Source organism: Pristiophorus japonicus, chromosome 5, assembly GCF_044704955.1.
Source record: "Pristiophorus japonicus isolate sPriJap1 chromosome 5, sPriJap1.hap1, whole genome shotgun sequence".
Taxonomy (NCBI): domain Eukaryota; kingdom Metazoa; phylum Chordata; class Chondrichthyes; family Pristiophoridae; genus Pristiophorus; species Pristiophorus japonicus.
In genome coordinates this window covers 303,454,467-303,470,624 of record NC_091981.1, presented here as the reverse complement: position 1 = coordinate 303,470,624, position 16,158 = coordinate 303,454,467, and the positions used below count along the sequence as shown (strand labels likewise).

The 16,158-nt window shown below is 45.7% G+C and overlaps 1 protein-coding gene across 1 annotated transcript; it reads right to left on the bottom strand.

The window, feature by feature from the left end:
- Positions 1-367: 367 nt before the first annotated feature.
- On the bottom strand, positions 368-15,423 carry LOC139264788 (fucolectin-5-like). The gene is made up of 4 exons (XM_070881927.1): positions 15,356-15,423; positions 10,989-11,253; positions 6,489-6,671; positions 368-962 (listed from the first exon to the last, which is right to left on the bottom strand). The coding sequence occupies exons 1-4, from the start codon at positions 15,420-15,422 to the stop codon at positions 950-952; spliced, it is 528 nt and encodes a 175-aa protein (XP_070738028.1). The 5' UTR covers position 15,423; the 3' UTR covers positions 368-949.
- Between the last annotated feature and the right edge of the window lie 735 nt (positions 15,424-16,158).

Below are 16,158 nucleotides of genomic sequence, written 5' to 3'. Positions count from 1 at the left end.
CTGACAATTTAGAGGGAGCGCAGGGAAGGGCCGGGAGGGGAGGGGCTGAGCCCGGGTGGAGGGGCGGAGCCCGGGTGGAGGGGCGAGGCCCGGGTGGAGGGGCAGAGCCCAGGTGGAGGGGCGGAGCCCGGGCGGAGGTTGGAGCCCGGATGGAGGGGGGAAGTCCGGGCGGAGGGGCGGGAGGGGAGGGGCGGGGCCTGGGTGCAGGGGCGGAGCCAGGGGGAGGGTCTGTGTGGACATTGGGGAAATGTGAATGTGAAAAGGTGAACAATATTGCCTCCAGGAGAGGGACACTGTGTTGAAGGAGTTTCTGAGCGTTCGGTGGGGACCAGTTTCAGTGAACAGAATGGACACAGCAACAAGGATCAGCAGTCAGCTCTTTTATTGCTTTATTCAGGCAGAAACGGCAGAAAGGTTACAGGTCACACACACAGCCTCACAGAACAGCAACTCTCCAATGCAGACAGTGAATGGAGAGTCAGTGCAGGGGGCCTATCAGACAGGCAGTGATGAGGATAAACTGCACGGACTCCAGGATTAATCCTGGCTCGGCTCAGAACAGCAGATGTTACATTGGAGCAGGAATTGGATGAAAGGAGTGGGGCAGTCAGTGGGATGGGCCTGGGACTGATGCCATCAGTCTATACCCGATGTCCTGGGCACAGTGTTGTACAGACACTTTCCCCACTCACTGGTTCCCTTTCACTGACCACTGCCCCCGTGCCCGTGATTTCTCCACCAACGATGTTTTACTGATAGTCCATCTACTGTTTGTTCTCGGATGTGTTGCACAAACCCTTAAAGGGAGCCTCGTTGTGTAAAATCATTGCTGAAAGCAGGTTTGTCCGGAGCTGTGCCCAGGATCAGAAGCTGGCAATAATGGGGATTGGTTGCAGAAGCTGGAAGCACAAAGTGGATATTCCCCAACAAGCAGCGGTTTCAGTTTGGATCAATCCGAAATTCTGGAAAAAAAAAAATCACCGTGTCAGGAAACAATCACAGAAATTTACAGCACGGAAGGAGGCCATTCGGCCCATCGTGTCCGTGCCAGAGACAAAGAACTACCCAGCCTAATCCCACTTTCCAGCTCTCGGTCCGTAGCCCTGCAGGTTACGGCACTTCAGGTGCACATCCAGGTACTGTTTAAATGTGGTGAGGGTTTCTGCCTCTACCACCCTTTCAGGCCGTGAGTTCCAGAACCCCACCACCCTCTGGGTGAAGCCATTTCCCCTCAAATTCCCTCTAATCCTCCCCACAATTAGTTTAAATCTATGCCCCCTGGTTATTGACCCCTCTGCTGAGGGGAATAGGTCCTTCCGATCCACTCTATCCAGGCCCCTCATAATTTTATACACCTCAATCAGGTTTCCCCTCAGCCTGCTCTGTTCCAAGGAAAACAACCCCAGCCTATCTAATCTGTCCTCATGGCTAAAATTCTCCAGTCCAGGCAACATCCTCGTAAATCTCCTCTGTACCCTCTCCAGTGCAATCCCATCTTTCCTGTAATGTGACCAGAACTGCACGCAGTACTCCAGCTGTGGCCTAACCAGTGTTTTATACAGTTTAAGCATAACCTCCTCGCTCTTATATTCTATGCCTCGGCTAATAAAGGCAAGTATTCCGTATGCCTTCGTAACCACCTTATCTACCTGGCCTGCTACCTTCAGGGATCTGTGGACCTGCACTCCAAGGTCCCTCTGTTCCTCTACACTTCTCAGTGTCCTACCATTTAATGTGTATTCCCTTGCCTTGTTGGCCCTCCCCAAATGCATTACCCCACACTTCTCCGGATTGAATTCCATTTGCCACTGTTCTGCCCACCTGACCAGTTCATTGATATCTTCCTGCAGTCCGCAGCTTTCTTCTTCATTATCAACCACACAGCCCATTTTAGTGTCATCTGCAAACTTCTTAATCATACCCCCAACAGTCAAGTCCAAGTCATTGATATATACCACAAAAAACAAGGGACCCAGTACTGGGCCCTGTGGAACCCCACTGGATACATCCTTCCAGTCACAAAAACACCCATCAACCACAACCCTTTGCTTCCTGCCTCTGAGACAATTTTGGATCCAACTTGCCACTTTGCCCTGGATCCCATGGGCTTTTACTTTCGTGACCCAGTCTGCCATGTGGGACCTTATCAAAAGCTTTGCTAAAATCCATTTACACTACATCGTATGCACTGCCCTCATCGACCCTCCTGGTTACCTCCTCGAAAAATTCAATCAAGTTAGTCAGACACGACCTTCCCTTAACAAATCCACGCTGACTGTCCTTGATTAATCTGTGTCTTTCTAAATGAAGATTTATCCTGTCCCTCAGAATTTTTTCAAATCATCTTCCCACCACCGAGGTTAGGCTGACTGGCCTGTAATTACTTGGTCTATCTCTTTCTCTCTATTTAAACAACAGTACTACATTAGCAGTCCTCCAGTCCCCTAGCACCACACCTGTAGCCAGAGAGGACTGGAAAACGATGATCACAGCCTCTGCTGTTTCATCTTTTGCTTCGCTTAACAGCCTGGGACACATTTCATCCGGGTCTGGAGATTTATTCACTTTCAAAGCTGCTGAGCCCCTCAATACTTGCTCTCTCACTATATTTATTTAATATAATATTTCACATTCCTCTGCAAAGAATTCATTAAGAATCATACCCACGTCTTCCGCTTCCACACACAGATTACGCTCATGGTCTCGAATAGGTTTTACTCTTTCTCTAGTTATCCTCTTGCTCTTAATCTATTTATAAAACGTCTTTGGGTTTTCCTTGATATAATTACCAATATTTTTTCATGAACTCTCTTTGCTTTCTTAATTTCCTTTTTAATTTCACCACTGCACTTTCTATACTCCAGGGTTTCAGCAGTATTTGGCCCTCGGTATCTGTCATAAGCTTCCCTTTTTGTCTTTATCCTCCCCTTTATATCCCTCGACATCCAGGGGGCTCGAGATTTATTAGTCCAACACTTTCCCTTTAAGGGCACATATTTGGCCTGAGCCCTCCGGATCTCCCCCTTTGAATGCCTCCCACTGTTCTGACACTGATTGACCTTCAAGTAACTGTTTCCAGTCCACAATGGCCAAATCACTTCTCAGCTTAGCAAAGTTAGCCTTTTCCGAATTGAGAAATTTTATTCCTGGTCTGTCCTTGTCCTTTTCCATAACTACCCTAAATCTGATGAATTATGGTCACTAGCACCTAAATACTCTCCTACTGATACCCCTTCCACCTGCCCAGCTTCATTCCCTAAAACTGCCCCCTCCCCCCCCGCCCCCCGCATACCTTTCACACTAATTCTACCCCAGTTAATATTAAGGTATTACTGCCTTATAGTTTTTGGCACTTGTCAGAATAATATTTTATTTTTTCATTCTCGGGATGTGGGCGTCACTGACAAGGCCGGCATTTATTGCCCGTCCCAAGTTGCCCTGAGAAGGGGCGATGGGCCTTGAACCGTTGCAGTGCAGTTTGACACAAACTGAGGGAATCGCTGGGCCACTTCAGGGGGCAGTTATAGTCAGCCATGTTGGTGTGGGACTGGAGTCACATGTAGGCCCAGACCGGGTAAGGACGGCAGGTTTCCTTGCCCAAAGGACGCGAGTAAATCGGAAATTCCCATTATCGGGATCTTTTCCCCAGGAACACTCTGAGCTCAGTGTACTGGGGGCGGAGCTGAGTGAATGGCCCAGGTATTTGTCGACTGATTGATGCAGCAGTTGGTGGGGATGGCAGGGAATCTCAGCCCAAAGAGTTGAGCAGCTCTGTGACAGTGCGGCATTGGGCAGGGGCCTGGGTAACGGGGGAAGGGTGAGCCTCGATTGTTGGGGGTCGGTCCGTCTATAAACAGGTTGAACGGCATTTGTGAGTCAGTGCTGACACTGGCAGCCTCTGCCTGCTCCAATACCAGTCAGACATTTGACTGCTCCGGCTCGGACAAAGACTGTTAGCTTGGCTCAGTCAGTGGTGTACACACCCAGGGCTCAGCGGGCTGTGGGTTCAAGACCCACTGCAGCACAGGACCGTACAATCTAGGCTGACACGGGCTGTTATACAGTAATATAGTCAATGTGATTCACAGTGTGAGGATATTGGACAACTTTCAACATGATAACCCCCAATATATCAGTGTCAGGACCGTATACTGCAAACCCGTTTATAACCTCCAACCCTATTCGGACTAAGAAACCCATCCCCATTTCCTAGGTCGCCCCCTTCTCACACTAGCTCAGTGTTGATACCATCTCTCCCCCCCGGGCCTGCTGATACAAAGGCAATGGATAAATAACCGCTGTAATCTCACAGGACCTGGGAGTTGGTGGGGCTGGGCAACTCCCGGCCCTCTGGCCTCAAACCCCTGAGCCCTGAGCCCTGAGCCCTGAACCTTGAACCCTGAGCCCTGAACCCTGAGCCCTAAACCGTGAATCCTGAGCCCTGAACTCTGAACCATGAGCCCTGAACTCTGAACCCTGAGCCTTGAACCCTGAGCCCTGAACACTGAGCCCTGAGCCCTAAACCGTGAGCCCTGAACCCTGAACACTGAGCCCTGAACCCTGAGCCCTAAACCGTGAATCCTGAACCCTGAGCCTTGAACCCTGAACCCTGATCTCTGGGAGGGATCTCAGGCACTGAGCGATTGAACGGACCGAGATGAAAGTAGTGAGCTGTCATCAGGAGTTGGGACAGAGCCTCAGGATTAATAACCAACTGTGCACTGTGAGAGTTTCATAACTCTCAACAAAACGATATCCCAGTGGGAAGCAAAGACTTTAAGAGAAGGAAGAGCCATCCGTGGATAACTAAGGAAGGAAAGGATGGTATCAGATTGAAAACAATGGCATACAATGTTGCCGAGATTAGTGTGAGGACAGAGGATTCGGAAATTTTTAGAAATCAGCAAAGGACGACTAAAAAAATAAAAACGAGAGAGAAGATGGACAAGCAAGAAATATAAAAACAGACAGTTAGAGCTTCTACAGGTAACTAATAAGGAAGAGGGTAGCTAAAGTAAACATTGGGCCCTCAGAGGGTGAGACTGGGGAATTAATAAGAGGGAACACGGACATTTGAACAAATATTTTGTATGGGACCTCACAGTAGAAGACACTAAAAACATCCCAATAATGGATAATCAAGGGGCTATAGAGAAGGAGGAACTTAATACAATCACTATCACTAAAGAAAAAGTACTTGGTAAAATAATGGGGCTATAGGCAGATAATTCTGCTGGACCTGATGGCCTGCATCCCAGGATCTTAAAAGAAGTGGCTGCAGGGATAGTGGATGCATTGGTTGTAATCTACCAAAATTCCCTGGATTCTGGGATGGACCCAGCAGACTGGAAAACCGCAAATGTAATGCCCCTATTTAAAAAAGGAGGCAGACAAAAAACAGGAAACTATAGACCAGTTCGCCTAACATCTGTGGTTGGGAAAATGCTGGAGTCCATTATTAAGGAAGCAGTAGCAGGACATTTGGAAAATCATAATACAGCCAAGCAGAGTCAGCATGGTTTTATCAAAGGGAAATCATGTTTGACAAATTTACTGGAGTTCTTTGAGGATGTAATGAGCAGGGTGGATAAGGGGGAACCAGTGGATGTGGTGTATTTGGATTAACAGAAGGCATTCGATAAGGTGCCACATAAAAGGTTACTGGGTCATTTTCCAGTGGGCAAACAATGACTAGTGGGGTGCTGCAGGGATCAGTGCTGGGACTTCATCTATTTACAATCTAGATATGAGATGAGGAATTTTTTCTCTCATAAGGTCATAAATCTGTGGAATTCTCTACCCCAGAGAGCTGTGGAGGCTGGGTCATTGAATATATTTAAGGCGGAGATTGACAGATTTTTGAGCGATAAGGGAATAAGGGGTTATGGGGAGCGGGCAGGGAAGTGGAGCTGAGTCCATGATCAGATCAGCCATGATCTTATTGAACAACGAAGCAGGCTCGAGGGGCCGAATGGCCCACTCCTTCTCCTATTTCTTATATTCTCCGATTTCTTATGTTCTTACGCTGGATAACCAGTGTCAGCTGTGCCTCAGTATGAATGAACTCACCTCTAAGTCAGAAGGTTGTGAGTTTAAATCCCACTCCAGTTACTTGAGCACATAAAACTAAGCCGACACTCCAGTGCAGTGCTGAGGGAGTGCTGCACTGTCGGAGGTGTCCTCTTTCTGAGACCCCATCTGCCCTCTCAGGTAAACTTAAAAATCCCATGGCACTATTTCGAACAAGAGCAGGGGAGTTCTCCCCGGTGTCCTGGCCAATATTTATCCCTCAATCAACATAACAAAAACTGATTATCTGCTCATTATCACATTGCTGTTTGTGGGAGTTTGGTTGCTGTGTTTTCCAACATTACAACAGTGACTACACTCCAAACGTACTTCATTGGCTGTAAAGCGCTTTGAGATGTCCGGTGGTTGTGAAAGGTGCTATATAAATGCAAGCCTTTCTTTCTATCTTTAATACTCACAGCGAGGAATGGCCATCTTCTGCTTCTAGAGGGTCATGAAATCCAAACACTTCCACCTCACACAGCGTCAGGTTAGTCTTGTAGTCTGGGACGATGATGGTCAGATAACGCCCGGGTACCTTGCCCCTCTCACAGGTAAACTCAGCAGCCTGTCCCGCCGGAAGGGATTCGATATTTGCACAGCTGCAGGAGAATAAGGAGAGAATCTTAGTCCACAGGAATCGGTGGATCCAATCTGTAACAAAATCTACACTGTGCTTTACAGTGGGGCGTCAAATGAGTCTGTAACGCAATCTGCAACTTGTATATTACAGGGGGTGTATATTACAGGGTGTCTATATTACAGGAGGTGTATGTTACAAGTTGTGTATATTACAGGGGGAGTATATTACAGGGTGTGTATATTACAGGAGGTGTATATTACAGGGTGTGTATATTACAGGATGTTTATATTACAGGAGGTGTATATTACAGGAGGTGTATATTACAGGAGGTGTATGTTACAAGGTGTGTATATTACAGGGAGAGTATATTACAGGGGGTGTATATTACAGTGGCTGGATATTACAGGTGATGTATATTACAGTAGCTGTATATTACACGGGGTGTATATTACAGGAGTGTGTATATTACAGGGGCGTACATTACAGGGGGTGTACATTACAGTTGCTGTATATTACAGGAGGTGTATATTACAGGAGGTGTATATTACAGGGGATGTATATTTCAGGGGATGTATATTTCAGGGACTGTATATTACAGCGCATGTGTATATTACAGGGAGATACATATTACAGAGGGATGTATATTACAGAATTATGTATATTACAGAGTGAAGTATGTTATGGAGTGATGTATATTACACAGGATATATATTACAGCGGATATATATTACAGGATGTAGATTACAGGGGTTGTATATTACAGGGGGTGTATTACAAAGGGATGTATATTACTGGGTATATATTACAGGGTGATGTATATCACAGGGTGTATATTACATGAGATGGTTATGAGAGGGGATGTATATTACAGGAGAGAACATCTGTGGTTGGGAAAATGTGGCAGTTCATTATTAAAGAAGCAGCAGCAGGACATTTGGAAAAGTATAATTCGATCAGGCAGAGTCAGCATGGATTTATGAAGGGAAAGTCATGTTTGACAAATTTGCTGGAGTTCTTTGAGGATGTAACGAACAGGGTGGATAAAGGGGAACCACTGGATGTGGTTTATTTGGACTTCCGAAGGCATTTGACAAGGTGCCACATAAAAGGAGCAGCAAGTGCCGGCCATGGGCAGCGTGATGGTGTACCGCGGCAGGGTACGGTGCGAGCTGGTGCAGGAGGGCGACGGCAGCGAAGAGTGACATCACCACGGTCCAGGTCGCTGATTGGAGCGTGGGCAGGTACAGCAGGAGCAGCGAGGTCGGGGCGAATGAGCGGCGAGAGATTGTAGAGCGACGTGATCGGGGCCCAGGAGAGGCGCGAGTTCGGGGCCAGGGGCCCAGGGGCAGCACGGGCCCAGCCCACACTGCGATGTGAGCGCACTGGGTCCGTGCAGCAGAGCAGGTCTCCAGTCGTCCTGGTTAACCCTTGCCACTGGACCAAGACCTCGCTCTGTCGAGCCCGTGTGGTGGCTGGTGTGCAACGGTCACCACACGTTAAAAAAATCCACCCACAGGCATCTTCCACCCTTCCGGATGTAGTTCGGGATCTGGAATATTAGGTCCTTCATTGAAACACCTGTGAACTCATCCTTTTTTGGCGTGGAAGCAAGTCATCCTCGCTTCGAGGGACTGCCTATGATGATGATGATATTACAGGTGAATGCATATTCCAGGGGGTGTATATTACAGCATGTGTATATTACAAGAATATACACACTACAGGGAGATGTAAATTACAGGGTGATATACAATACAGGGCGTATATTACACTATGTATATTACACGGGCAATGTATATTACAGGGGGTGCATGTTACAGGGGGTGCATGTTACAGGGGGTGTATATTACAGGGGCTGTATATTACAGGGTGGTGTATATTACAGTGAATATATAATTACAGGGGATGTATATTATAGGGTGTATATTACAGGGTGTATATTGCAGGGGTGTATATTACAGTTGATGTATATTACAGGGATTGTATATTACAGGTTGTATATTACAGAAGGTGTATATTACAGTGAAGTATATTACAGGGGGTATATATTACAGAAGGTGTATATTAAACGGGGTGTATATTACTGGGGGGTATATTACAGGGGTGTATATTACAGTGGTGTATATTACAGGGGAGTATATTGCAGAGGGTATATATTACATGGGGTTTATATTAAACATGATGTATATTACAGGGGTGTATATTACAGGGCTGTATATTACAGGGTGTGTATATTAAAGGAGGTGTATATTACAGGGTGTGTATATTAGAGAGGGTGTATACTACAGAGGGTGTATATTACAGGAGGATATATATTACAGGTGGTGTATATTACAGGAGGTGTACATTAAAGGGGGTGTATATTACAGGGGGTGTATATTACATGGGCGTATATTACAGGGTTTATATTACAGGGTGTGTATATTACAGGGTGTGTATATTAGAGAGGTGTATATTACAGAGGAGTATATTACAGAGGTGTATATTACAAGGGTGTATATTACAGGGGATGTATATTACAGTGGGTGTATATTAAGAAACATAGAAACATAGAAAATAGGTGCAGGAGTAGGCCATTCGGCCCTTCTAGCCTGCACCACCATTCAATGAGTTCGTGGCTGAACATGCAACTTCAGTACCCCATTCCTGCTTTCTCACCATATCCCTTGATCCCCCTAGTAATAAGGACTACATCTAACTCCTTTTTGAATATATTTAGTGAATTGGCCTCAACAACTTTCTGTGGTAGAGAATTCCACAGGTTCACCACTCTCTGGGTGAAGAAGTTTCTCCTCATCTCGGTCCTAAATGGCTTACCCCTTATCCTTAGACTGTGACCCCTGATTCTGGACTTCCCCAACATTGGGAACATTCTTCCTGCATCTAACCTGTCTAAACCCATCAGAATTTTAAACGTTTCTATGAGGTCCCCTCTCATTCTTCTGAACTCCAGTGAATACAAGCCCAGTTGATCCAGTCTTTCTTGATAGGTCAGTCCCGCCATCCCGGGAATCAGTCTGGTGAACCTTCGCTGCACTCCCTCAATAGCAAGAATGTCCTTCCTCAAGTTAGGAGACCAAAACTGTACATAATACTCCAGGTGTGGCCTCACAGGGTGTGTATATTAGCGGGGTGTATATTAGAGGTGTTGTATATTACAGGATGTATATTACAGGGGTGTATATTACAGGGGATATATATAACAGGATGTATATTACAGGGGTGTATATTGCAGGGTGTATGTTACAGGGGTGTATATTACACGGTATGTATATAACAGGGTGTGTCTATTACAGGATGTATATATTACAGGGGTGTATATTATAGATTATGTATATTACAGAGTATGTATATTACAGGTTGTGTATATTACAGCGTGTTTATTACAGGGTGTGTATATTACCAGGGGTGTATATTACAGGGGTGTATATTAAAGGGTGTGTATATTACTGGGTGCATATTATAGGGAGTGTATATTACAAGGGTGTATATTACAGGGTGCATAATACAGGGTGTATAGTACAGGGTGTGTATTACAGGGTGTATATTACAGGGTATGTATATTACAGGGTTTAAATTACAGGGGTGCATATTACAGGGTATGTATATTACAGGGTATGTATATTACAGGGTGTGTATATTAAAGTGGTGTATATTACAGGGGTGAATATTACAGGGGTGTATATTACAGGGGGAAGTATATTACAGGGTATGTATATTACAGGGGTGCATATTACAGGGTATGTATATTACAGGGTGTGTATATTACAGGGGGGGTATATTACAGGGGTGTATATTACAGGGGTGAATATTACAGGGGTGTATATTACAGGGGTGTATATTACAGGGGTGAATATTACAGGGGTGTATATTACAGGGGGGAGTATATTACAGGGTATGTATATTACAGGGTATGTATATTACAGGGTGTATATTACAGGGGTGCATATTACAGGGTATGTATATTACAGGTTATGTATATTACAGGGTGTGTATATTACAGTGGTGTATATTACAGGGGTGAATACTACAGGGGTGTATATTACAGGGGGGGTATATTACAGAGGTGTATATTACAGGGGTGCATATTACAGAGGTGTATATTACAGTGGTGTATATTACAGTGATGTATATTAAAGGGGGTGTGTATTAGAGGGTGCATATTATAGAAAGTGTATATTTCAGGGGTGTATATTACGGGGGTGTATATTACAGTGGGTGTACAATACAGGGGGTGTACATTATAGGGGATGTACATTACAGGGGTATATATTACAAGGGTGTATATTACAAGTGTGTATATTACAGGGGTGTATATTACGGGGGTGTATATTACAGGGGGCTGTTGTTGATATTTTCTCCGATGCGGATTTCTGCTCCTGTCAAGCCGGGTCCATCGCTGCTGGTGGTGATTCGAACACGTTTTACTTGGTAACGGTAGAACATATCAACTCTCCACCAAGGAGATTCTTCATTTGCTGTGCGGCTGCATGATCCCATACTGTAATCGGTGTTGTTATTTCCATCAATTGCATTCCCAGCATATCCCAGATAATTTGCGATACTGGACTGGGTCGCCCGAATGGTCGCAGCCAGATTTCCTGAAAACAGGAGGATGAAAGGTGTTGAAAGGGTTAACTTTTACTCAACTTTCACCGAAGGTCAGGATTGAAGGTGATTGACAAAAGAACCAGAGGCCAGATGAGAAAACATGTATTTACGCAGCGAGTGTTTGTGATCTGGAACACACTGCCTGAACTAGCGGTGGAAGCAGATTCAATAATAACTTTGAAAAGGGAACTGGATAAATATTTGAACAGGAAACATTTGCAGGTTGATGGGGAACGAGCTGGGGACTGGGAGTAATTCAATCGCTCTGTCACAGAGCCAGCACAGGCAGGATGGGCCGACTGGTCTCCTGTTGTACGTGTGAGTCTATGATTGTATGGTCAGTATCCCATCACACACACACACACACACACACACACACACAGAACAATACAGACAGTCACAGACCCAGGATGGGGTAGGGTTAGGGTTTCCTGCCAGTCCGGAAAAAGAGTGGGAGAGCGATAATGATCGGGGATTCGATTGTAAGGGGAATAGATAGGCGTTTCTGCAGCTGCAACCAAGACTCCAGGATGGTATGTTGCCTCCCTGGTGCAAGGGTCAAGGATGTCCTGGAGCGGGTGCAGGGCATTTTGAAGGGGGAGGGTGAACAGCCAGTTGTCGTGGTGCTAAAAGGTACCAACGATATAGGTAAAACACGGGATGAGGTCCTACAAAATGAATTTAGGGAGCTAGGAGCTAAATTAAAAAGTAGGACCTCAAAAGTAGTAATCTCAGGATTGCTACCAGTGCCACATGCTAGTCAGAGTAGAAATCGCAGGATAACTCAGATGAATACGTGGCTTGAGGAGTGATGCAGAAGGGAGGGATTCAAATTCCTGGGACAATGGAACCGGTTCTGGGGGAGGTGGGACCAGTATAAACCGGACGGTCTGCACCTGGGCAGGACCGGAACCAATGTCCTAGGGGGAGTGTTTGCTAGTGCTGTTGGGGAGGAGTTAAACTAATATGGCAGGGGGATGGGAACCAATGCAGGGAGACAGAGGGAAATAGAATGGGGGCAGAAGAAAAAGATAGAAAGAAGAAAAGTAAAAGTAGAGGGCAGAGAAACCCAAGGCAAAAAGCAAAAAGGGCCACATTACAGCAAAATTCTAAAGGGGTAAAGGGTGTTAAAAAGACAAGCCTGAAGCTCTGTGCCTCAATGCGAGGAGTATTTGGAATAAGGTGGATGAATTAACTGCGCAGATAGCAGTTAATGGATATGATGTAATTAGCATCACGGAGACATGGCTCCAGGGTGACCAAGGCTGGGATCTCAACATCCAGGGGTATTCACCATTCAGCAAGGATAGACGGAGAGGAAAAGGAGGTGGGGTGGCATTGCTGGTTAAAGAGGAAATTAATGCAATAGTAAGGAGGGACATTAGCCTGGATGATGTGGAATCGGTATGGGTGGAGCTACCGAATACCAAAAGGCAGAAAACGCAAGTGGGAGTTGTGCACAGTTCACCAAACAGTAGTAGTGAGGTTGGGGATAGAATCAAACAAGAAATGAGGGATGCGTGCAATAAAGGTACAGCAGTTATCATGGGCGACTTTAATCTACATATTAATTGGACAAACCAAACTGGTAGCAATACAGTGAAGGAGGATTTCCTGGAGTATATTAGGGATGGTTTTCTAGACCAATATGTCGAGGAACCAACTAGAGGGCTGGCCATCCTAGACTGTGTGATGTGTAATGAGAAGGGACTAATTAGCAATCTTGTTGTACGAGGCCCCTTGGGGAAGAGTGACCATAATATGGTAGAAGTCTTTATTAAGATGGAGAGCGACACAGTTAATTCAGAGACTAGGGTCCTGAACTTAAGGAAAGGTAACTTCGATGGTATGAGACGTGAATTGGCTAGAATAGACTGGGAAGTGATACTTAAAGGGTTGGCAGTGGATAGGCAATGGCAAACATTTAAAGATCACCTGTATGAACTACAACAATTATACATCGCTGTCTGGAGTAAAAATAAAACGGGGAAGGTGGCTCAACCGTGGCTAACAAGGGAAATTAAGGATAGTGTTAAATCCAAGGAAGAGGCATATAAATTGGCCAGAAAAAGCAACAAACCTGAGGACTGGGAGAATTTGATAATACAGCAGAGGAGAGCAAAGGGTTTAATTAGGAGGGGGAAAATAGAGTATGAGAGGAAGCTTGCTGGAAACATAAAAACTGATTGCAAAAGCTTCCATAGATGTGTGATGAGAAAAAGATCAGTGAAAACAAACGTAGGTCCCTTGCAGTCAAATTCAGGTGAAATTATAATGTGGAACAAAGAAATGGCGGACCAGTTAAACAAATATTTTGGTTCTGTCTTCACGAAGGAAGACACAAATAACCTTCCGGAAATACTAGGGGACCGAGGGTCTAGTGAGAAGGAGGAACTGAAGAAATCCTTATTAGGTGGGAAATTGTGTTAGTGAAATTGATGGGATTGAAGGCTGATAAATCCCTGGGGCCTGATGGTCTGCATCCCAGAGTACTTAAGGAAGTCGCCCTAGAAATAGTGGATGCATTGGTGATCATTTTCCAACAGTCTGTCGACTCTGGATCAGTTCCTATGGACTGGAAGGTAGCTAATGTAACACCACTTTTTTAAAAAGGAGGGAGAGAGAAAACGGGTAATTATAGACCGGTTAGCCTGACATCAGTAGTGGGGAAAATGTTGGAATCAATCATTAAGGGTGAAATAGCAGCGCATTGGAAAGCAGTGACAGGATAGGACCAAGTCAGCATGGATTTATGAAAGGGAAATCCTGCTCGACAAATCTTCCAGAATTCTTTGAGGATGTAACTAGTAGAATGGACAAGGGAGAACCAGTGGATGTGATGTAATTGGACTTTCAAAAGGCTTTTGACAAAGTCCCACACAAGAGATTGGTGTGCAAAATTAAGGCACATGGTATTGGGGGTAATGTACTGACGTGGATAGAGAACTGGTTGGCAGACAGGAAGCAGAGAGTCGGGATGAACGGATCCTTTTCAGAATGGCAGGCAGTGACTAGTGGGGTGCCGGAGGGCTCAGTGCTGGGACCCCAGCTCTTTACAATATACATTAATGATTTGGATGAGGGAATTGAGCATAATATCTCCATGTTTGCTGATAACACTAAGCTGGGTGGCGGTGTGAGCTGTGAGGAGGACACTAAGAGGCTGCAGGGTGACTTGGACAGGTTGGGTGAGTGGGCAAATGCATGGCAGATGCAATATAATGTGGATAAATGTGAAGTTATCAACTTTGGTGGAAAAACACAAAGGCAGAATATTATCTGAATGGCGGCAGATTAGAAAAAGGGGAGGTGCAACGAGACCTGGGTGTCATAATACATCAGTCATTGAAAGTTGCCATGCAGGTACAGCAAGTGGTGAAGAAGGCAAATGGTATGTTGGTTTTCATAGCTAGAGGATTTGAGTATAGGAGCAGGTAGGTCTTACTGCAGTTGTACAGGGCCTCAGTGAGGCCTCACCGGGAAAATTGTGCACAGTTTTGGTCTCCTAATCTGAGGAAGGACATTCTTGCTATTGAGGGAGTGCAGCGAAGGTTCACCAGACTGATTCCAGGGATGGCTGGACTGTCACATGAGGAGAGACTGGATCAACTGGGCCTCTATTCACTGGAGTTAAGAAGGATGAGAGAGGATCTCATAGAAACGGATAAGATTCTGACGGGACTGGACAGGTTAGATGCGGGAAGAATGTTCCCGATGTTGGGGAAGTCCAGAACCAGGGGACATAGTCTTAGGATAAGGCATAGGCCATTTAGGACTGAGATGAGGAGAAACCTCTTCACTCGGAGAGTTGTGAACCTGTGGAATTCCCTGCCGCAGAGAGTTGTTGATGCCAGTTCATTGGATATATTCAAGAGGGAGTTAGATATGGCCCTTATGGTTAAAGGGATCAAGAGGTATGGAGAGAAATCAGGAAAGGGGTACTGAGGGAATGATCAGCCATCACCTTATTGAATGGCGGTGCAGGCTCGAAGGGCCAAATGGCCTACTCCTGCATCTATTTTCTATGTTTCTATGTTTCTATGCCTGCACATGCATGCAACTAGTGGCAACTCATACACCTTCATTGCTTACCTGTTGAGGGATGAGATTGAGCAAGCTCCCAGAGGCAGGCAAACACCAGCATGTAATGGGAATTCATCCTGTAGAAAAGGCACAAAGTCAAGGAAACACTCCCAGGACAGGTATAGCACGGGTTAGATACAGAGTAAAGCTCCCTCTACACTGTCCCATCAAACATTCCCAGGGCAGGTACAGCACGGGTTAGATACAGAGTAAAGCTCTCTCTACACTGTCCCATCAAACATTCCCAGGGCAGGTACAGCACGGGTTAGATACTGAGTAAAGTTCCCTCTACACTGTCCCATCATACATTCCCAGGGCAGGTACAGCACGGGGTTAGATACAGAGCAACGCTCCCACTACACTGTCCCATCCAACACTCCCAGGACAGGAGCAGCATTGGTTGCATACATAAGACCATAAGAAATAGGAGCATGAGTCGGCCACTTGGTCCCTCGAGCCTGCTCCGCTATTCAATACGAACATGGCTGATCCGATCATGGACTCAGCTCCACTTCCCCGCCCGCTCCCCATAACCATTCAATCCCTTATCGCTCAAAAATCTGTCTATTTCAATCTTAAATATATTCAATGACCCAGCCTCCACAGCTCTCTGGGGCAGAGAATTCCACAGATTTCTCAACCTCTTAGAGAAGAAGTTCCTACTCATTTCATTTCTAGATAGGCGGGCCCTTATTCTGAAACTATGCCCCCCAGTTGTAGATTCCCCCATGAGGGGAAACATCCTCTCTGCATCTACCTTGTCGAGCCCCCTCTATCTTGTATGTTTCAATACGATCACCTCTCATTCTTCT